The 24,254-nt window shown below is 38.2% G+C and overlaps 1 protein-coding gene across 1 annotated transcript in view; it reads right to left on the bottom strand.

Annotated features, from left to right (window-relative positions):
* The window catches only part of LOC100378273 (tuftelin-interacting protein 11), a 31,507-nt gene that overhangs the window by 4,173 nt on the left and 3,080 nt on the right, over window positions 1-24,254 (bottom strand). The window contains exons 2-12 of the mRNA XM_085506649.1: window positions 23,032-23,171; window positions 20,296-20,633; window positions 19,762-19,962; window positions 17,903-18,216; window positions 14,497-14,619; window positions 13,837-13,984; window positions 8,586-8,808; window positions 6,694-6,855; window positions 6,317-6,535; window positions 5,954-6,160; window positions 5,232-5,350 (exon numbers count right to left, since the gene is read on the bottom strand). Coding sequence (XP_085362775.1) covers window positions 5,232-5,350; window positions 5,954-6,160; window positions 6,317-6,535; window positions 6,694-6,855; window positions 8,586-8,808; window positions 13,837-13,984; window positions 14,497-14,619; window positions 17,903-18,216; window positions 19,762-19,962; window positions 20,296-20,633; window positions 23,032-23,161 — 2,184 coding nt within the window. The 5' untranslated portion in view covers window positions 23,162-23,171. The remainder of the gene's footprint in view (window positions 1-5,231; window positions 5,351-5,953; window positions 6,161-6,316; window positions 6,536-6,693; window positions 6,856-8,585; window positions 8,809-13,836; window positions 13,985-14,496; window positions 14,620-17,902; window positions 18,217-19,761; window positions 19,963-20,295; window positions 20,634-23,031; window positions 23,172-24,254) is intronic.

Below are 24,254 nucleotides of genomic sequence, written 5' to 3'. Positions count from 1 at the left end.
AAACAAACTAATCAATGATGGCATTTCACAAACAAACTGATCAATGATGGCATTTCACAAACAAACTGATCCATGATGTCATTTCACAAACAAACTGATCCATGATGTCATTTCACAAACAAACTGATCAATGATGGCATTCACAAACAAACTGATCAATGATGGCATTTCACAAACAAACTGATCAATGATGGCATTTCACAAATAAACTGATCCATGACAGCGTTTCACAAACAAACTGATCAATAATGGAATTTCACAAACAAACTGATCAATGATGGCATTTCATAAACAAACTGATCCATGATGGCATTTTACAAACAAACTGATCAATGATGGCATTTCACAAACAAACTGATCAATGATTGCATTTCACAAACAAACTGATCAATGATGGCATTTCATAAACAAACTGATCCATGACAGCATTTCACAAACAAACTGATCAATGATGGCATTTCATAAACAAACTGATCAATGATGGCATTTCACAAACAAACTGATCCATGATGTCATTTCACAAACAAACTGATCCATGATGTCATTTCACAAACAAACTGATCAATGATGGCATTCACAAACAAACTGATCAATGATGGCATTTCACAAACAAACTGATCAATGATGGCATTTCACAAACAAACTGATCAATGATGGCATTTCACAAACAAACTGATCAATGATGGCATTTCACAAACAAACTGATCCATGATGGCATTTCACAAACAATCTGATCCATGATGGCATTTCACAAATGAACTGATCCATGATGGCATTTCACAAACAAACTGATCAATGATTGCATTTCACAAACAAACTGATCAATGATGGCATTTCAAAAACAAACTGATCCATGATGGCATTTCACAAACAAACTGATCCATGATGACATTTCACAAACAAACTGATCCATAATGGCTTTCACAAATAAACTGATCCATGATGGCATTTCACAAACAAACTGATCCATGATGGCATTTCACAAACTAACTGATCAATGATGGCATTTCACAAACAAACTGATCAATGATGGCATTTCACAAATGAACTGATCAATGATGGCATTTCACAAATGAACTGATCAATGATGGCATTTCGCAAACAAACTGATTCACAACAGCATTTCACAAACAAACTGATCAATAATGGCATTTCACAAACAAACTAATCAATGATGGCATTTCACAAACAAACAGATCAATGATGTCATTTCACAAACAAACTGATCAATGATGGCATTTCACAAACAAACTGATTCACAACAGCATTTCACAAACAAACTGATCAATAATGGCATTTCACAAACAAACTAATCAATGATGGCATTTCACAAACAAACAGATCAATGATGTCATTTCACAAACAAACTGATCAATGATGGCATTTCACAAACAAACTGATCAATGACAACATTTCACAAACAAACTAATCAATGATGGCATTTCACAAACAAACAGATCAATGATGTCATTTCACAAACAAACTGATCAATGATGGCATTTCACAAACAAACTGATTCACAACAGCATTTCACAAACAAACTGATCAATAATGGCATTTCACAAACAAACTAATCAATGATGGCATTTCACAAACAAACAGATCAATGATGTCATTTCACAAACAAACTGATCAATGATGGCATTCACAAACAAACTGATCAATGATGGCATTTCACAAACAAACTGATCAATGATGGCATTTTACAAATGAACTGATCCATGACAGCGTTTCACAAACAAACTGATCAATAATGGAATTTCACAAACAAACTGATCAATGATGGCATTTCACAAACAAACTGATCAATGATGGCATTTCACAAACAAACTGATCCATGATGGCATTTTACAAACAAACTGATCAATGATGGCATTTCACAAACAAACCGATCCATGATGGCATTTCACAAACAAACTGATCCATGATGGCATTTCACAAATGAACTGATCCATGATGGCATTTCACAAACAAACTGATCAATAATGGCATTTCACAAACAAACTGATCAATGATGGCATTTCACAAACAAACTGATCCATGATGGCATTTCACAAACAAACTGATCCATGATGGCTTTCACAAATGAACTGATCAATGATGGCATTTCACAAACAAAAAGATCCATGATGGCATTTCACAAACAAACTGATCCATGATGGCTTTCACAAATGAACTGATCCATGATGGCATTTCACAAACGAACTGATCCATGACAGCATTTCACAAAGTAACTGATCAATGATGGCATTTCACAAACTAACTGATCCATGACAGCGTTTCACAAACAAACTGATCAATAATGGCATTTCACAAACAATTTGATCAATAATGGCATTTCACAAACAAACTGATCAATGATGGCATTTCACAAACAAACTGATCAATGATTGCATTTCACAAACAAACTGATCAATGATGGCATTTCACAAACAAACTGATCAATGATTGCATTTCACAAACAAACTGATCAATAATGGCATTTCACAAACAATTTGATCAATAATGGCATTTCACAAACAAACTGATCAATGATGGCATTTCACAAACAAACTGATCAATGATTGCATTTCACAAACAAACTGATCCATGATGGCATTTCACAAACAAACTGATCCATGACAGCATTTCACAAACAAACTGATCAATGATGGCATTTCATAAACAAACTGATTAATGATGGCATTTCACAAATGAACTGATCAATAATGGCATTTTACAAACAAACTGATCAATGATGGCATTTCATAAACAAACTGATCCATGATGGCATTTCACAAACAAACTGATCAATAATGGCATTTCACAAACAAACTGATCAATGATGGCATTTCACAAACAAACTGATCCATGACAGCATTTCACAAACAAACTGATCAATAATGGCATTTCACAAACAAACTGATCCATGACAGCATTTCACAAACAAACTGATCAATAATGGCATTTCACAAACAAACTGATCAATGATGGCATTTTACAAACAAACTGATCCATGATGGCATTTTACAAACAAACTGATCCATGATTGCATTTCACAAACAAACTGATCAATGATGGCATTTCACAAACAAACTGATCATTGATGGCATTTCACAAATGAACTGATCCATGATGGCATTTCACAAACTAACTGATCAATGATGGCATTTCACAAATGAACTGATCCATGACAGCGTTTCACAAACAAACTGATCAATGATGTCATTTCACAAACAAACTGATCATTGATGGCATTTCACAAATGAACTGATCAATGATGGCATTTCGCAAACAAACTGATTCATGGCAGCATTTCACAAACAAACTGATCAATAATGGCATTTCACAAACAAACTAATCAATGATGGCATTTCACAAACTAACTGATCAATGATGTCATTTCACAAACAAACTGATCAATGATGGCATTCACAAACAAACTGATCATTGATGGCATTTCACAAATGAACTGATCAATGATGGCATTTCGCAAACAAACTGATTCATGGCAGCATTTCACAAACAAACTGATCAATAATGGCATTTCACAAACAAACTAATCAATGATGGCATTTCACAAACAAACTGATCAATAATGGCATTTCACAAACAAACTGATCAATGATGGCATTTCACAAACAAACTGATCCATGATTGCATTTCACAAACAAACTGATCAATGATGGCATTTCATAAACAAACTGATCCATGATGGCATTTCACAAACAAACTGATCAATAATGCCATTTGACAAACGAACTGATCCATGACAGCGTTTCACAAACAAACTGATCAATGATGGCATTTCACAAACAAACTGATCAATGATGGCATTTTACAAATGAACTGATCCATGACAGCGTTTCACAAACAAACTGATCAATGATGGCATTTCACAAACAAACTGATCAATAATGGCATTTCACAAACAAACTGATCCATGATGGCATTTTACAAACAAACTGATCAATAATGCCATTTCACAAACGAACTGATCCATGACAGCGTTTCACAAACAAACTGATCAATGATGGCATTTTACAAATGAACTGATCCATGATGGCATTTCACAAACAAACTGATCAATAATGCCATTTCACAAACGAACTGATCAATCATGGCATTTCACAAACAAACTGATCCATGATGGCATTTTACAAACAAACTGATCAATAATGCCATTTCACAAACGAACTGATCCATGACAGCGTTTCACAAACAAACTGATCAATGATGGCATTTTACAAATGAACTGATCAATAATGGCATTTCACAAACAAACTAATCAATGATGGCATTTCACAAACAAACTGATCCATGATTGCATTTCACAAACAAACTGATCAATGATGGCATTTCACAAACAAACTGATCCATGACAGCGTTTCACAAACAAACTGATCAATGATGGCATTTCACAAACAAACTGATCCATGATGGCATTTCACAAACAAACTGATCAATGATGGCATTTCACAAACAAACTGATCCATGACAGCGTTTCACAAAAAAACTGATCAATGATGGCATTTCACAAACAAACTGATCAATAATGGCATTTCACAAACAAACTGATCCATGATGGCATTTCACAAACAAACTGATCAATGATGGCATTTCACAAACAAACTGATCCATGATGGCATTTCACAAACGAACTGATCCATGACAGCATTTCACAAACTAACTGATCAATGATGGCATTTCACAAACTAACTGATCAATGATGGCATTTCACAAACTAACTGATCAATAATGGCATTTCACAAACTAACTGATTCATGATGGCATTTCACAAACAAACTGATCAATGACAACATTTCACAAACAAACTGATCAATGATGGCATTTCACAAACAAACTGATCAATGATGGCATTTCACAAACAAACTGATCAATGATGGCATTTACTTATATATGATCTGATATATGACTCGTCCAACGTGTTAAAAAAGACACATTTTAGTCATGTTTATTGAGTTCATCTCACTTAACACAAGACATGAAACATTTCAGTGACGTTCATTGATTTCTGTATAAATCTTTACATGCAGATTAAATTACTGTTGTACTGCAATAATACATGTGTTTAGAGCAACCTAAAGAAAAGCTGTGAATGATTAAAACAAAGCTATACTCAAATCAGGTGCTGTGCTTATTGGTCAGAAACAAATCATGTGACTCTATCTGAAGCTCTCAAAATTTAATTCCAGATTTCCCATAATGTACTGTGGGTTGTTGTTACTCACCACAGACTCAGTTTCCACAGGGTCTGGTTCTTGTCTTCTTTCATTTGCAGCAAACGGCGTCAATACAGGGTTGCCAGATACAGCACGGTTCATGAGATCTAATGCTTGAGTGAACTGATCTGGAAATGCAGAAACTTAGATTGTGAATCATCTTCTTCACTTCAAGTTGGGCACTCACCTATAAAAGTATTGCTGTTTTGTTATAATGGATGGAACACCAAATCAGCAATAACCATTCAGCTGAACACTGCTGTACTACTCATTTTAATGAGGACGCATTGATATTTACTGTGAGGCAATTATTATTATTATTAATTATTTAGTTTCTTACGAGAGATTTTATCATAAAACAAAATGACCAACATCGAGATCCGGAATTGAAGTAATTGTTTTTGATGAATTTTTAACATTAAAACAACCACAATTTAGCCATCTTGATTCGGATAACCAAATGAATAAATATGCAACATTATATATGATGTATATGTAAAGTTTAAACATGACTGTTCAGCACATGTCAGAGATATAGGAGAAGCAAAATGACGTACATAATGCCATCTTGAACCAAATCATGGAACAAATAAATGTGCATATGTTACGCAAGACATGAGATGAATTTGTGAAGTTTACATAGCCAAATATTACAGGAAGTACAGTTTTAAAAGTCTTCTTCTACTTTTATATACGAATATTAATATTAATAACTTCATATTGCCTCTTACCTTTTATCATGGGAATATTGAGGAGTTCTTCGGAAAACATGGACTTCCAGCCTGAATACCACTTTGTGACTTCAGCAAAGTCAGGTTTATTACTCAGCCAACTACATAACACATTCAACCACTTAGGAAAGAAGTGTTTGTGCAACATGGTTGCCAGGTTTGGTTTCGGCAGTAAGTCTTCCCATGCCATAACCCAATGGAATGGATCTGGGAGTAGATAAAACATCAAAGTACATAAAGACCTATATTGTTGTCAACAAATAAGTGTGTACATGACAACAAAATTCAGTTCATTTAATTTTGCATGTAAACACAAGAGGGCGCTATACTACAAATAAGTTGGAAGAATGAAGAAAAACTCACCGAGATGTTGCTGGTAGGGATTGATGACAAGCTCTTGTAAACAAACAACAAGCTTTGGTGAAATATTACGAATGAGAAATGCATCCATAGTTCCCTGTGAAAACACTGGCTTCCACGGTAACAAAATAGTCTTAGCAGAAATGTCACTAGGGTGCCAATTGGTTAATGCATGTGATAGCTTCTGTCTGATTGGTGCATACAGTGGCTCTAGTCGAGTACCTTGAAAACAAAAAAAATTGTCAGATAGCTTTAAATGTTCAATAATTCAGTTTTTTTTTAGTTTTTTTTTATTTCACTGACATCGATTTTAATTATTCCCATTTTTGTGGGTGATTTTTAAAAAGACTCATTCACTCCACACTATAGGTGGCACTCACCCATTAAAGGTAACCATGGATGTAACCAGGAGTCAATTCTCTGTGTATCTGTCAAAGGATTCCATCCCTCAACTTCCTTCTGTAAATTTGGTAGGATTAGTTGGTCCAAAACATTTGCTGTAATCCACTGTGGTAGTATTGGCAACCAGTTTTCAAGTAATTCTGTTATAATAAAATTAAAAAAACACTGTCAACACATTTGAACACTATTGCCTTTAATACAGAGTTGCCTGGAAAACGAACATTACCGATACTGGGACATTCTTTCTATGCAAGTTTATTTTGCAGTTTCATACTAGTCTATGCATTGTGGGTGTAAGTACCATATTTACTCTATTACAAACACATCTCAAGTACAAGCACACACTAGTCTATGCGTTGTGGGTGTAAGTACCATATTTACTCTATTACAAACACATCTCAAGTACAAGCACACACTAATCTATGTGTTGTGGGTCTAAGTACCATATTTACTCTATTACAAACACATCTCAAGTACAAGCACACACTAGTCTATGCGTTGTGGATCAAAGTACCATATTTACACTATTACAAACACATCTCAAGTACAAGCACACACTAGTCTATGCGTTGTGGGTGTAAGTACCATATTTACTCTATTACAAACACATCTCAAGTACAAGCACACACTAGTCTATGCGTTGTGGGTGTAAGTACCATATTTACTCTATTACAAACACATCTCAAGTACAAGCACACACTAGTCTATGTGTTGTGGGTGTAAGTACCATATTTACTCTATTACAAACACATCTCAAGTACAAGCACACACTAGTCTATGCGTTGTGGGTGTAAGTACCATATTTACTCTATTACAAACACATCTCAAGTACAAGCACACACTAGTCTATGCGTCGTGGGTGTAAGTACCATATTTACTCTATTACAAACACATCTCAAGTACAAGCACACACTAGTCTATGCGTTGTGGGTGTAAGTACCATATTTACTCTATTACAAACACATCTCAAGTATATGCACACACTAGTCTGCGTTGTGGGTCTAAGTACCATATTTACTCTATTACAAACACATCTCAAGTACAAGCACACACTAGTCTATGCGTTGTGGGTCTAAGTACCATATTTACTCTATTACAAACACATCTCAAGTACAAGCACACACTAATCTATGCGTTGTGGGTCTAAGTACCATATTTACTCTATTACAAACACATCTCAAGTACAAGCACACACTAATCTATGCGTTGTGGGTCTAAGTACCATATTTACTCTATTACAAACACATCTCAAGTACAAGCACAGACGAATCTATGTGTTGTGGGTCTAAGTACCATATTTACTCTATTACAAACACATCTCAAGTACAAGCACAGACTAATCTATGCATTGTGGGTCTAAGTACCATATTTACTCTATTACAAACACATATCAAGTACAAGCACAGACTAATCTATGCGTTGTGGATCAAAGTACCATATTTACACTATTACAAACACATCTCAAGTACAAGCACAGACTAATCTATGCATTGTGGGTCTAAGTACCATATTTACTCTATTACAAACACATTTCAAGTACAAGCACAGACTAATCTATGCGTTGTGGGTCTAAGTACCATATTCACTCTATTACAAACACATTTCAAGTACAAGCGCAGACGAATCTATGTGTTGTGGGTCTAAGTACCATATTCACTCTATTACAAACACATTTCAAGTACAAGCACACATAAACCATATATTCATTTATAGTGTGTCCAATTATTAAAATATCATTTATTTTGACCATAGACACACTTCAGTCATTTACGTAAGTGCATAATCTACTAATAGAGAAGATACAGTAGTTTAAATTTAGACTATTTTTCAATTCAATTGTGATAAAAATGGTCAATGTGCTTGTGTTTACCTATAACTGGGTCACAATCACGTGGATTCCACTTAGTGACAGCAGTTCTTAAATACGGCATCCATACTTCCCATACCAATCTATTGTACACTGACATAGAATGCATGCCTTCCTGTGACACTATATTATCATTATTATCAACTAAATCTTTCCAGAGTTTAAAAACATCCATTCCATAACTGTTGTTTTGCAATGGATCCCAACTAGATAGGTATTCCTTGACCTGCAAGATGATAAAAAGCAATTAATTTAAACATTTTCATTTGTAGTCATAAGCTGTTGTTATGGTGAGTTGCACCTGATCTGACATGTACTGTAGAATACTTTATTTTCGCTTGGAATTAATTTTCTCTATTTTCGCTGAGGGAATGATTGAGTAAAAATAAAATCCAGCGAATTTCCCTTTTTTCCTGTATTTTACATTCAACTCGTCAAAAATCAGTGAAAATAAATTCCATTCAAAGCGCAGTAAAAGTATTTTCAGCGAAATTAAAGTATTTTACAGTATATCCATATATCTTTATCTTATTGATTTAGGCAGAGGGTTTGCAACCCGCCTATTCACATAGTTCATACCCACCATAGACTCCGGTCAGTCAAAATGACTATTTTGAACTGTAGGCAGAGTCAGACGCTGATAGGTGGCGGGTTTCAGAGCGAACTGAAAACGATAAAAGGGTGTCCCAGTCCGAGATAATGCCCTCTACTTACGACTACCACTTAGTTGAGACCAGTAAAGAAACGGTGTCTTACCTTGTCAGTGCCGCCCCCGAAACAAAAGCAAGCTGCTGAAACGGTGACAGGGGTTCGGTATGCCCGAGAACGCTAGACCCAAACCCAAATTCTTGGGTGACTAGCTTTCAAAAGAAGACCAAAACAGTTCTGCATGAGGGCATAGGTCGAAAGAGATACCTGGAAAGTTCCCAAGAGTGCTGACAGGAGAAATCTCCCTGTAACAAATGTGCTGCCGAGACTGTTCTATCGCCTATGTGCAGGGATCCCTGAGGTCGTCCGGGCTGGGTCAGTAACCAAAGCCTGACCCTAGTGGATGGGACCCCCCCTAAAAAAAAACCTAATGGATTGCTTATCCCTTAGGTAGTAGTGGTAAAGACATTTTGCGTTCTCCAGAAGCCTGCCCTCAGCATATGCTCGAGGGGGGGACCTGACGCAAGAGCCAATGAGTTAGCAATTGCACGGACCTCATGCGCTCATACTTGGTGCCTCTGTAGACCCTGTGTTTAGGAAGCCAAACGTTTAAGAACCTCAAACAGTGATCCACCTGGTAATTGAAGTCGGGAGGCTGGTCTGTTCTGCTTACCCTGGCCATAATACATAAACATGTGCTTGCTTCCATGCTTCGACTCTCTAGTATGGCTCTCGTAGCAACTCAGCGCTCAAACCGGGCAGAGAAGCAACTCCTCCTGATCCTTCGGGCCGACAATATTGCCAGCCGGGGGATGATGATCGGTTGTGGATCGTGTCCTGGGATTTGATTCTTGGAGAGGAACCAGATTCTTTAGCACGACTTGATTGTCCATAAAGGCGGCACACCCATCCGAGAAGAACAGGGCCCCTAGTTCAGACCGACGCCTACCTGAGGTGAGGGGTAGTAGGAAGACTGTTTTCCACGTCAAATATTTGAGTGGTGCTGATCGGAGAGGCTCAAAGGGAGGTCTCCTTAGATCGAACAACACAACCGAAAAGTCCTAATTAGGTGGTTCCCTCGTTCGGGTCTAGGCCTCTGATTATGGGAAGCAGTAAACAGTCTCCTAATAGTAGGACAACCAGCTAGCCTTGTCCCCAGAGAATTCTCAATGGTGGGTGACAAGGCTGACCAATAGCCAACGATCGCTGAATAGGACAAGCCCATTTTGTCAAACAGATGGACGAAAAGTCAACTACCTGGCCAACAGAGAGATGGCATGGATCAATCGCCATACCACTACACCAATCAGTGTACGCTCGCCATTTCGAGTCGTAGGCTGTGTTGGTGGGATCCCAGTTCGTCCTGGCCATGAAGTTGACAGCCCACTGGTGTTTTGACTAACATTTCCAACAGTAGTGGAAACCAGGCCTTGCTTGGCCCGTTGGAGCCGCTGCGAGAGGGCATCTGCTTGACTGTTCCTCACCCCTGGAAGGTGGTGTGCAGCTAGCTCCACATTGTATTCCAGGTACCAAAGGAGAATTTGCTCTGCTAGGACTGACAACGATAGGTTTTCTGCTCCCACCCACCCTCCTTGTTGCTATAGGAGACCACCGCTGTGTTGTCCGCCTGTTCAGTTCCCGTAGATGCTGCAACAAAGTGTGCTGTACCGGGCAGCTGCGTAATGCGGTTTGGGGAACTACCCTGCGAACCGAGGTCATCATTCCAATGATCCTCATTACTTCTTGGAGAGACACAGAGGGAACGCTGACTAGGTGCTCAGCTAGGTTGCTTAGTGCTAGGCAACGGGCCTGCAATGGCCGTACCAAGCACACCTCCGTGACAAACTCCATGCCCAGGAACACCACCTGTTGTATTGGCTGAGGATGGGACTTTCTTGATTCACTAGGAAGACCAACTGGTGTAGTAAATCCTGTGTTAGCCTTACTGTTAGGCTAACAACCCCTTGCTTGGGTTGTGTAGCAACCAGTTGTCTAGGTGCGGGTTGATGTGTACCGACGCCCGGCGCAGCAGTAGCACCACCTGTTTCCACCCTCTGGTGAACACATATGGCACCAATTCTAGTTGAATTGGAGTTTGTTGTTGTGAAACCAGAAGGGGAGCACCCTGTACTTGACTACTTGGTCCAAATGGACGAATCGAGGGAGTCGCTGACTCGCTGGGTGTATCGGTATGTGTGGGTAAGCATCGCTCAAGTCTAGCTAGGCTAACCAGTAGAAACAGAGCACAGAGTATTTCCAGGAAGCACATACTAATTTAGTCTGCTTAAGTCCAGAACTGGGCGCAGACACCTGTAGTCTTTGGAACCACCAACACTTGCAAGTAGAAGCCCAGACTTAACGCCGGGTCCTCTATCCTGTGTATAGCGCCATGTAAGCAAACTGTCTACCTCCTGACGGATTGCTTCCGCTTTGCGGGGATCCCCTGGTAGCGCCCCGAACGAGGGGCTGTTAACAGGGGGGGTGGAGATTGCAGCAGAATACACAGACTCAATCTGTGGACAGAGATATTTGGGTTCGGTGGTTCTACATCAGGGGTGACCTCTGCGAGGCTTATAGTCGATAGGTTCAGACTCTGCCTCCCGCCGAACATATGCCCATCCCCTTTCGCCTCAAGTGGAAGTGTTAAACTTGCTTCCCCTGCGAACTGGGTGGGCAACCACCCGAGGAAGAGGGGGACCACCACCTGGTCCCTTCTTCCTGGGGAGCACGTCACCACTCTTCCCTCCCCCAGAAGAGCTGGGACGCTTGCCTCCTGGCTACTTCTGGCCAGTGGGTCGTTACGTTTTCTTAGCTTGGGGTCCTTTCCGCTTGCCCTTGGCAGAAGCCAAACTGGTTCGCGGGTCTCACTTGTACCAACTAGTCAGTGGGATCCTGAAGCACCAAGACTGCTCCTTCCATCCTCAGAAGATAGAGGGTGGGGGAGGTCCAGCCTGGTGCGCCCAGTGAAAACAGCCAAAACCGCATCCCGCTGTACAGAGGCAGCCCCTGCCATGAGAGCCAGATGACACGTTAGGATATCCCGCGTAGGCATGTGGTGTCCCATCAATGGCTGTGTCTGCTGGTCTAAGAGGCTGGTGCGTTCCGCGTTTGAGACTTCAGAGTGCTGGCGGCACAAAACAATGCATTCCAGTGGGCATGCCACAACTCAAAAAATTTGAGGGTCGCCATTCTGCTCTCAGGGCGTGGATTGTTTCCAACTGAACTGCCAAAATATTCCATGAACGTGGCCATCCCCCTTTGCCCGTCCCACCGAACCAAAAAAAACGTGGTACTGGCAATTTTAAATCGGATTGTCAAACCAATATATTTGTATATCTACAATGTATAACATGATGTATAATGAATATACAAAATGTTAACATAATCATTCAAAGCCTGTCAAAACCGCATTCATTAATAAAACAAAATAACCACCAGTCAACCATTTTGAATCTGATCTGAAATGAAGTGCATCAGGGACCCATATAATTCATAAAAGACCGAGATCCGGTTCTCGAATGTCAGAAATTCTTGTTTTTAGCATAAAAATGGCTACCATTCGGCCATTTTGAATTAGATCGTCAAACCAATATATCTGTATATCTATGAATATATCAAATCTGAACATAATCAGCACTATGAGCATGTCAGAGATATGGCTCTAGAACCACATTTATTAAAACAAAAAGGCTAATGCTGGATTTCAATGTTTTTTCAGCACATTCACCATTCAGCCATCTTAAAGCAGATTGTGAAAAAAATTTATGTGCATATGTATAATATTATGTATGATGTATGTGTGAAGTTTGAATGTAATCAGTCCAGGCATGTCTAAGATACAGGTCCAGACACATACACAGAGGTCAATCCATCTCCAGGGACTAATAATTTGACAACAAAGAAATTTCTAGATCTTCAAAAAGGGTTCAAATTGGCAACATATGGCTGCCAAATCAGTTGACCAATCAAAATCTGAAAGTTAGGTGCATCAGCTCAAACCATGGTCAATAAGTACAGAAAGTTTGCCAATATGATTGACAGCGGTGTTTACAAATGGCTTGATGAAAAAAACAGCAATGAGCAACATGTTTTTAAGCAAAATAACAGCATAACAAACCATGTGACTGATCAAAATTAATTTATTTTCCTGTAAAAAGCTTTGGTCATAAATACTATATGCATAATTTTAAAAAGAACTCATCAAAGAAGTAGATTTTCACATGTTTTTTGCAGTTCTTCTCCCCTTTTTGGTGGGAAAAGTCATGTGACCACTAAAGTTTTTATTTATTCAATTGCTACTTCATGTTTATACATGTATTCATTTCAAGATTGGTGACAAGGTAGTAGAAAAGATTGTTCTACATTTGTCATTGCACGCCTTCATATCAAGGTTTCATAAATGTCTGATTAATCATTTCTGAGATTTTGAACAAGTAGCAGAAAAAGTAAAGACACAACAATAACACAAGGGCTCCAAGGTTTGCTTGTAAGCCTAATAAGTTCAAACTTGAATTCAGAATAGGTTTGATTCATCACTGGGTACTATATGTCAATTAATTCCCATCTATGATGAGGTAAACAAAGCAATAAGAATGTAAAAACTCACCAGTGGAAACACTGTTGCTATAACTAAATTTGGCAGTTCATATACTCTATACTCTTCATAAAAATTCTCTTGTAAAGTCTTGAAAAACTCATAGGCATCTTCCAACTCCCAGGGTTCCATGCTATCTTGCTGCTGTCTTTCTTCACATCTAAACCAATAGGAAAGCAACATTTTTTGGCCATGTTAGATTGTAGATTGGAGAGTGTGTTATTTAGCAGGCAATGCCTGGCATGCGCATACAGTCAAGTAGTCTATTGATTTACTAAAAATAGAACTAACGTAACCATAGAACGTCAAAACATGTGAAGCTAGGCAAGTTGGTAGTTCACGCATGAATTGAGTGGATTCAAGATGGTGCCTGCTGCTGAATGAAATGAAGCGAAACATTATTCAAAGTTGAATTATTTTCAGTCTGTTGCCAGAAAACAATTACCTTATCACTGAACAACATTCTAAAGATGCTTTGCATAAATGAGACAATGTTTCCTTTCGCAGAATTTGTGAAAAAATCAAACAAAATGATGCCCATTCAGGTACATAGATTTCCTCCATACTCTCGAATATATACATGTACACATGTTATTTATAGAGCTTGCTTCAAAAGCTGTCTTTGGTCCCTCTTGCTGTGCCAGCTATAATACAAACATTAATGTATCCTACCTTTCTATCATTACCATAATTTCCTTTAATTTGTTGATCTGCTTTGATTCTTCAACAAGAATCTCATTAAGTTTTACTTCTTCATGTCTGAGGTGAACAACTGTGTCTTCTTCATGATGTAACCTGCAAATAAATGATGACAGATCAGATTTAAGACATTGGTAATCACAGTAACATTACCACCACAAATCACAGATCAAAAAAACTTATTTATTGTTTTTTGTATAGTAATTCATGACATTTATTCATACCTGTATTTCCATCCTACTTTATTGAGAAATGTGAGGACAAGAGAATTGCACCCTCTAGTGGTGAGATTCACACTCTTGCGATGAGATTGCACCCTCTAGTGGTGAGATTGCACCTTCTAGTGGTGGAATTACACCCTCTAGTGGTGAGATTCACCCTCTAGTGGTGAGATTACACCCTCTAGTGGTGAGATTGCACCCTCTAGTGGTGAGATTGCACTCTCTTGTGGTGCAATTCACCCTCTAGTGGTGAGATTGCACTCTCTTGTGATGCAATTCACCCTCTAGTGGTGGAATTACACCCTTTAGTGGTGGAATTACACCCTCTAGTGGTGGGATTGCACCCTCCAGTGGATGGATTCCCCCTCTAGTGGTGGGATTGCACCCTCTAGTGGTGGGATTGCACCCTCTAGTGGTGGGATTGCACTCTCTTGTGGTGCAATTCACCCTTTAGTGGTGCGATTCACCCTCTAGTGGTGAGATTCATCCTCTAGTGGTGGGATTACACCCTCTAGTGGTGGGATTACACCCTCTAGTGGTGAGATTGCACCCTCTAGTGGTGGAATTACACCCTCTAGTGGTGGGATTGCACCCTCTAGTGGTGGAATTACACCCTCTAGTGGTGGGATTGCACCCTCTAAGGGTAGGATTCACCCTCTAGTGGTGAGATTCACCCTCTAGTGGTGAGATTGCACTCTCTTGTGTTGCAATTCACCCTCTAGTGGTGAGATTACACCCTCTAGTGGTGGGATTTACCCTCTAGTGGTGAGATTGCACCCTCTAGTGGTGAGATTCACCCTCTAGCGATGGGATTGCACCATCTAGTGATGGGATTGCATCCTCTAGTGGTGGGATTGCACCCTCTAGTGGTGGGATTGCACCCTCTAGTGGTGGGATTGCACTCTCTTGTGGTGCAATTCACCCTTTAGTGGTGCGATTCACCCTTTAGTGGTGTGATTCACCCTCTAGTGGTGTGATTCACCCTCTAGTGGTGAGATTCATCCTCTAGTGGTGGGATTACACCCTCTAGTGATGAGATTGCACCCTCTAGTGGTGGAATTACACCCTCTAGTGGTGAGATTGCACCCTCTAGTGGTGAGATTGCACCCTCTAGTGGTGGGATTCACCCTCTAGTGGTGAGATTGCACCCTCTAGTGGTGGGATTCACCCTCTAGTGGTGAGATTGCACCCTCTAGTGGTGAGATTGCACCCTCTAGTGGTGGGATTGCACTCTCTTGTGGTGCAATTCACCCTCTAGTGACGAGATTCATCCTCTAGTGGTGGGATTACACCCTCTAGTGGCGAGATTACACCCTCTAGTGGTGAGATTACACCCTCTAGTGGCGAGATTGCACCCTCTAGCGGTGGGATTGCACCATCTAGTGATGGGATTGCACCCTCTAGTGGTGGGATTCACCCTCTAGTGGTGGGATTGTACCCTCTAGTGGTGAGATTGCACCCTCTAGTGGTGAGATTCCCCCTCTAGTGGTGAGATTCACCCTCTAGCGGTGGGATTGCACCATCTAGTGATGGGATTGCACCCTCTAGTGGTGGGATTCACCCTCTAGTGGTGGGATTGCACCCTCTAGTGGTGGGATTACACCCACTAGTGGTGAGATTGCACCCTCTTGTGGTGCAATTCACCCTCTAGTGGTGGGATTGCACCATCTAGTGGTGAGATTCACCCCTAGTGGTGAGATTGCACCCTCTTGTGGTGCAATTCACCCTCTAGTGGTGGGATTGCACCATCTAGTGGTGAGATTCACCCCTAGTGGTGAGATTGCACCCTCTTGTGGTGCAATTCACCCTCTAGTGGTGGGATTGCACCCTCTAGTGGTGGGATTACACCCACTAGTGGTGAGATTGCACCCTCTTGTGGTGCAATTCACCCTCTAGTGGTGGGATTGCACCATCTAGTGGTGAGATTCACCCCTAGTGGTGAGATTGCACCCTCTTGTGGTGCAATTCACCCTCTAGTGGTGGGATTACACCCTCTAGTGGCGAGATTACACCCTCTAGTGGTGGGATTCACCCTCTAGTGGTGGGATTGCACCTTCTAGTGGTGGGATTGCACCCTCTAGTGGTGGGATTACACCCTCTAGTGGTGAGATTGCACTCTCTTGTGGTGCAATTCACCCTCTAGTGGTGAGATTGCACCATCTAGTGGCGAGATTCACCCTCTAGTGGTGAGATTGCACCCTCTAGTGGTGGGATTCACCCTCTAGTGGTGAGATTGCACCCTCTAGTGGTGGGATTGCACTCTCTTGTGGTGAAATTCACCCTCTAGTGGTGAGATTGCACCCTCTAGTGGCGAGATTACACCCTCTAGTGGTGAGATTACACCCTCTAGTGGTGAGATTACACCCTCTAGTGGCGAGATTCATCCTCTAGTGTTGAGATTACACCCTCTAGTGGCAAGATTACACCCTCTAGTGGTGAGATTCACCCTCTAGTGGTGAGATTGCACCCTCTAGTGGTGAGATTGCACCCTCTAGTGGTGAGATTGCACCCTCTAGTGGTGAGATTGCACCCTCTAGTGGTGAGATTCACCCTCTAGCGGTGGGATTGCACCATCTAGTGATGGGATTGCACCCTTTAGTGGTGGGATTGCACCCTCTAGTGGTGCAATTCACCCTTTAGTGGTGCGATTCACCCTCTAGTGGTGAGATTCATCCTCTAGCGCTGGGATTGCACCATCTAGTGATGGGATTGCACCCTCTAGTGATGGGATTGCACCCTCTAGTGGTGGGATTGCACCCTCTAGTGGTGAGATTGCACCCTCTAGTGGTGAGATTGCACCCTCTAGTGGTGAGATTCACCCTCTAGCGGTGGGATTGCACCATCTAGTGATGGGATTGCACCCTTTAGTGGTGGGATTGCACCCTCTAGTGGTGCAATTCACCCTTTAGTGGTGCGATTCACCCTCTAGTGGTGAGATTCATCCTCTAGCGCTGGGATTGCACCATCTAGTGATGGGATTGCACCCTCTAGTGGTAGGATTGCACCATCTAGTGATGGGATTGCACCCTCTAGTGGTGAGATTGCACCCTCTAGTGGTGGGATTACACCCTCTAGCGGTGGGATTGCACCATCTAGTGGTGGGATTGCACCCTCTAGTGGTGAGCATGACACCCTCCAGTGGTGATGATGATACTTACTGTCGATCATTTTTTATAATCTCCTGTTCAGCCATTTCCACAAGTAAATCTAGATTATGCTGTAATTCTGGCATGGTAAAAGCAGTCTGGTCAATCGTGATGGGTGAGCTAGTACCAGAATCTTCATCTGGTCGGCTATGTTTCTGGCTAATTTGATCATACCCCGAGAGGACTCGTTTTTCTTTTCCTGTCATATCAATCACCTTCACCTTTGTCAATGCCGTGTCAGCCAACCGTGACTTTTTTGTTGATGTTTTGGCTTTTTCTTTGACATCATCTATTGTCTTATATGAATATTTTGGCTTCTGTTTGGCCTAGAAAATTAGTATTATAAATATAATTTTTATGGTCATTTACTGATATTAAATAAAAACAAAAAGTAATACATAATTGTTGATGCATTAGTCATCAATTTTTTTTGCACAGTACAAAATATTTCTAGGGGGAAAATTTTGTCTGAAAACATAGTTGAACTCTGGTGACCTTGCTCTTTGTTATATAATATTATTCCCTTTATCATAGTTTGTTTCAATATAAATATGCATTGTCATAATTAATTTTGTATACAAACAAGTTTTAGAATTGAAACAGCAGTGGGAAAGCAGTCTACCGAATGTCCTCGATTGATGTAAATATCTTACAAAAACATTGGTGCCTGATTTGTTTAATTATTTTAAGGGACATAATTTCCAGCTTTATTCAAAGTAATTCAGATATTTTAGTATAAAAACAAATGCCTCATCTCAGAAAAAAAGTGCTGCATTTAGACGTGAATAGATTCATAAAACATGCAAGATAACAGAAAATCTTAGCTGGCTTTTGCCCAAGTACAAATTAATGATTCACTGAGACAAATATGAACTACCTTATTATAATCATTGTGTGACTACTGTCTTATTTGAAAAGTAAAAAAAAAACTGTTGCAAGCTTTGCTTTGTATGCAAATCAACTCAAATAGTTAGTTGATGTCCAGTGGTGAGGATCTACATCTTCAAACACTGCAATCTTTGTTTTTGAAGTGTGTTTTTAAATTAATATTAAAAAAGTTCTATCATTCTGTTCTAATAGCTGAAACATACTTTTGAGTACAATTTTCTTTTCAAAATGTGGATGCAACGTTTTGCTTTTTATTTATTTTTTATGTATTGTTTGTTTTGATAACTTTGGACTAAACAGATTTTCTATTGACTTCAGATCTTGATCAAAAGTTTGGCACCCAAGTCATAGGAGTGCTTATATTGATTTTCTGACATCTTGTTTTCTGTCACGATTTTATTGGTTATTGCAAATGTGTATCAGAATGTGCAACTCTTCCATGAGTTGGTTTTGAAACCCAGTCTAGTATTCCCATGGAATTTGGGAGATACATTACCAATGATATTATTACAAGATAAATGATTTACTTCATTGAACACATACAACAATGCATATTCCCACTGAGATCAGGGAGCTTTGAATGTGTATCACCAGTGATCAGTCAAGTAGCAGTCAAAATATTTTATCAGATTTTCTAAATTTTTGCATGATATTTTCTGTCATTCATACTAAGGGAAGACTTTATACTGATGAATAGGTGACCAAGTTTGATTAAGTTTGGAATAGAATTAGTAAAGTTATTGTGCACACAATAACAATTATTAACGACGACGAGGTAATACGGGCAAGGTAACAAGCAAAAATATGAAATAATTGTGTTTGTCAGAATTTCCCAATAATTCTGGACAACACATAGGCACCAATTTTATAATTATATGTGATATTTTCACCATGTACCTAAGCTTAGAGTTATGATGAAAGACATCATTGAATGGTTCACACACTCAAAGTTAACCACTATGACAAATAATTATTCTCCTTACCTCAGGTCCTTTCTTCCACTGTGATAACTGTCGGCGGAAATCTTCATCTTCTTCATCCTCTGAGTCAACTTGAGGCGGTTTATTCGGCCGTTCTGGGCCATGATAACTAATGGCACCCTTGCCTTTTCTTTTATGTGCTTCAACAGGAATAACGATACCCTGTCCAGTTTTACCCAAACCTTTACCAGGTTGATAACCCATCTAGAATGAAAACAAGACACATTACATGCAAAACCACGTCAGAGATGACTTTTTTATTCTAATAATAAAATTCATGAAATCCACGAGGACTGAGTTTGGTGTGCATTCTAGTATTAAATTGTGTATATTGATATCTCATAAAAAATTCATTATAGCATCATGAATATTCCTAACCTAATTACCGGGGGTATGACATTATAATGAGGTCTCATGAACATTCATAACCTGCTGATAAAATGATAATTTCACATAAACAATCATGATCTCATTAAGACATACTAATGGTCATGAGGTCTTAAATCATAAACTGTGATGACAAGAAACCTACATTACCTGTAATAAGAGTTTCTGTCCAATACCCTTTGTGTGTTTTTCCCAGGTACCGATAGATTTACCAATACTTGTTGATGATGGTGCCTGCTTACGAAAGCTTGATGTTCCTTTTGACTTGTATAATTTCTTCCGACTTCCAGTAAAGTCCAGAAGAGGATCCATTTCCTCATTATTTTCCTCCTCTTCCTCCTCCATCTCTTTTTTCATCTCTTCACTGGTTTGTTTAAATCCTCCACTCACAAAGTCCAGTCCTTGAGAGAGGTCTTGTCGTTTCCCACCTCCCAGACCTGTTCTGCCTCCTCCATCCTCATCACTGTCTTCTCTTGCTGCCCATATACCTGGAATGTTTAAATAGCTATCAGAATGTTTAAATAGCTTTTAGAATGTTTAAATAGCTTTCAAGATGTTTAAACAGCTTTCAGAATGCTTAAATAGTTTTCAGAATGCTTAAATAGCTTTCAGAATGTTTAAATAGCTTTCAGAATGTTTAAATAGCTTTCAGAATGTTTAAATAGCTTTTAGAATGCTTAAATAGCTTTCAGAATGCTTAAATAGCTTTCAGAATGTTTAAATAGCTTTCAAGATGTTTAAACCGCTTTCAGAATGCTTAAATAGTTTTCAGAATGCTTAAATAGCTTTTAGAATGCTTAAATAGCTTTCAGAATGTTTAAATAGCTTTCAGAATGTTTAAATAGCTTTTAGAATGCTTAAATAGCTTTCAGAATGCTTAAATAGCTTTCAGAATGCTTAAATAGCTTTCAGAATGTTTAAATAGTTTTCAATGTTTAAATAGCTTCCAGAATGCTTAAATAGCTTTTAGAATGCTTAAATAGCTTTCAGAATGCTTAAATAGCTTTCAGAATGTTTAAATAGTTTTCAATATGCTTAAATAGCTTTCAGAATGTTTAAATAGCTTTCAGAATGCTTAAATAGCTTTCAGAATGTTTAAATAGTTTTCAATATGCTCAAATAGCTTTCAGAATGTTTAAATAGCTTTCAGAATGCTTAAATAGCTTTCAGAATGTTTAAATAGTTTTCAATATGCTTAAATAGCTTTCAGAATGTTTAAATAGCTTTCAGATATTTAAATAGCTTTCAGAATGCTTGAATAGTTTTCAGAATGCTTAAATAGCTTTCAGAATGCTTAAATAGCTTTCAGAATGTTTAAATAGTTTTCGATATGCTTAAATAGCTTTCAGAATGTTTAAATAGCTTTCAGAATGCTTAAATAGCTTTCAGAATGCTTAAATAGCATTCAGAATGTTTAAATAGTTATCAATATGCTCAAATAGCTTTCAGAATGTTTAAATAGTTTTCAGAATGCTTAAATAGCTTTCAGAATGCTTAAATAGCTTTCAGAATGCTTAAATAGCTTTCAGAATGTTTAAATAGTTTTCAATGTTTAAATAGCTTCCAGAATGCTTAAATAGCTTTTAGAATGCTTAAATAGCTTTCAGAATGCTTAAATAGCTTTCAGAATGTTTAAATAGTTTTCAATATGCTTAAATAGCTTTCAGAATGTTTAAATAGCTTTCAGAATGCTTAAATAGCTTTCAGAATGTTTAAATAGTTTTCAATATGCTTAAATAGCTTTCAGAATGTTTAAATAGCTTTCAGATATTTAAATAGCTTTCAGAATGCTTAAATAGTTTTCAGAATGCTTAAATAGCTTTCAGAATGTTTAAATAGTTTTCAATATGCTTAAATAGCTTTCAGAATGCTTAAATAGCTTTCAGAATGCTTAAATAGCATTCAGAATGTTTAAATAGTTATCAATATGCTCAAATAGCTTTCAGAATGTTTAAATAGTTTTCAGAATGCTTAAATAGCTTTCAGAATGTTAAATTGTTTTCAATATGCTTAAATAGCTTTCAGAATGTTTAAATAGCTTTCAGAATGCTTAAATAGATTTCAGAATGCTTAAATAGCTTTCAGAATGTTTTAGTTTTTAGAATGCTTACATAGATTTCAGAATATTTAAATAGCTTTCAGAATGCTTAAATAGATTTCAGAATGCTTAAATAGTTTTCAGAATGTTTAGTTTTTAGAATGCTTACATAGATTTCAGAATATTTAAATAGCTTTCAAAATGTTTAAATAGCTTTTAGAATGCTTAAATAGCTTTCAGAATATTTAAATAGCTTTCAGAATGTTTAAATAGTTTTCAATATGCTTAAATAGCTTTCAGAATGTTTAAATAGCTTTCAGAATGTTTAAATAGTTTTCAATATGTTTAAATAGCTTTCAGAATGTTTAAATAGCTTTCAGAATGTTTAAATAGCTTTCAGGATGTTTAAATAGCTTTCAGGATGTTTAAATAGCTTTCAGAATGCTTAAATAGTTTTCAATATGCTTAAATAGCTTTCAGAATGTTTAAATAGCTTTCAGAATGCTTAAATAGATTTCAGAATGCTTAAATAGCTTTCAGAATGTTTAAATAGTTTTTAGAATGCTTTCATAGATTTCAGAATATTTAAATAGCTTTCAGAATGCTTAAATAGATTTCAGAATGCTTAAATAGCTTTCAGAATGTTTAAATAGTTTTTAGAATGCTTACATAGATTTCAGAATATTTAAGTAGCTTTCTGAATGCTTAAATAGCTTTTAGAATGCGTAAATAGCTTTCAGACTGTTTAAATAGTTTTTAGAATGCTTACATAGATTTCAGAATATTTAAATAGCTTTCAGAATGCTTTGCAGAAAGCTTTCACCGCTCAATTCACACCTAATGCTTACCATATGTTGCCTGGTTCTTGCTCTGCCTGTGTTGTCTGCGATTTGGATTAAACTCATTTTCCAGATCATAATCTGTCACTTCAAAGCGTTCTACTTCTTCATCAGAATCTTCATCAAATCGGCTCGCCATTATTTCTCATCTATATGATCAATTGGAAGGATGGAGTACGTAAAAAAATACTGATGTCACAAAATAAATTTTTTTTTTTTTAAATGTTTTGTGCCAGGCGACAGTTCTGGACATTGAGTGTCACTGTTGTCTCTCCTGATTTTTTTAAAGTGCAAATTGCAAGTGCTAGTGCTGACACATAGTGCATTTTGCCACAGAAGTCATATTCATGTTTGGGACTACATGACAGGGCTGTGTGGGTGTCTCTCTATCAAATGGCAATTTTAATGCACTATCCTTGCGTCAACCAGGCTCGGTCAAACACAAGCACATGCGGACCTTAACCAAGGTTCCCCCAAAGTCGCATTCGTTAGTGAATGAATCTCGGCCAGTGGAATTGGCCTTCCCATTGAGTCTGTGGCACACTCACCCAGAGTAGTGGTCGACCCTTTTGATGTTCAGCCTAAGGTAGGATTTGACTTGGGTCTACGGATCATGAGTCTGATGCGACAACCACTATGCTACCAGTGACCGGTTCTAGATTATTTTTTTAATTACTTAGTGTTTACATGGGTAAATAGTTTTTGGGGAAAAATAAATAGAATCAAGGAAAGCTTAGAAAGAAGTGGTACTCAAGTTATCTGTGGAGCACCTATAAATTGGTCAATTTATGCAAATTAACCTATGTACCAAGTTGATGAGTGGTTGAGATATTTGTGGGATAGTTAAATATTGGCTAATTAATAAGCAAATTAAGTCATTAATATGCAATTGATTTCAACTAAACACTAATTAGGTCTGAACATTATACTACAGCATTTACATACCACGTTTCATTGAAATTTTGTTTAATAGAATACAAGAAAAAAGTTAATTTTTTTTAAATTGGCTAATTAATATGCAGATTAGGTCATTAATATGCATGGATTCAACCCAAAACTAATAAGATCTGTGCATTATCCCAGAGCATCCATGTAAAAAATGTCATTAAAATCTGTTGAATAGTACATGATAAACAAGTGAAAATGCTTAAAATTGGCTAATTTAATATGCAAATATGAAAATTAATATGCACAGATTTCAACCCAAAACTACAGGGTACCAAGTTTCATTA

The sequence above is a fragment of the Saccoglossus kowalevskii genome, chromosome 12 (assembly GCF_978046115.1).
Source record: "Saccoglossus kowalevskii chromosome 12, keSacKowa6.1, whole genome shotgun sequence".
Classification (NCBI taxonomy): Eukaryota; Metazoa; Hemichordata; class Enteropneusta; family Harrimaniidae; genus Saccoglossus; species Saccoglossus kowalevskii.
This window is presented reverse-complemented; position numbering and strand designations above follow the sequence as displayed.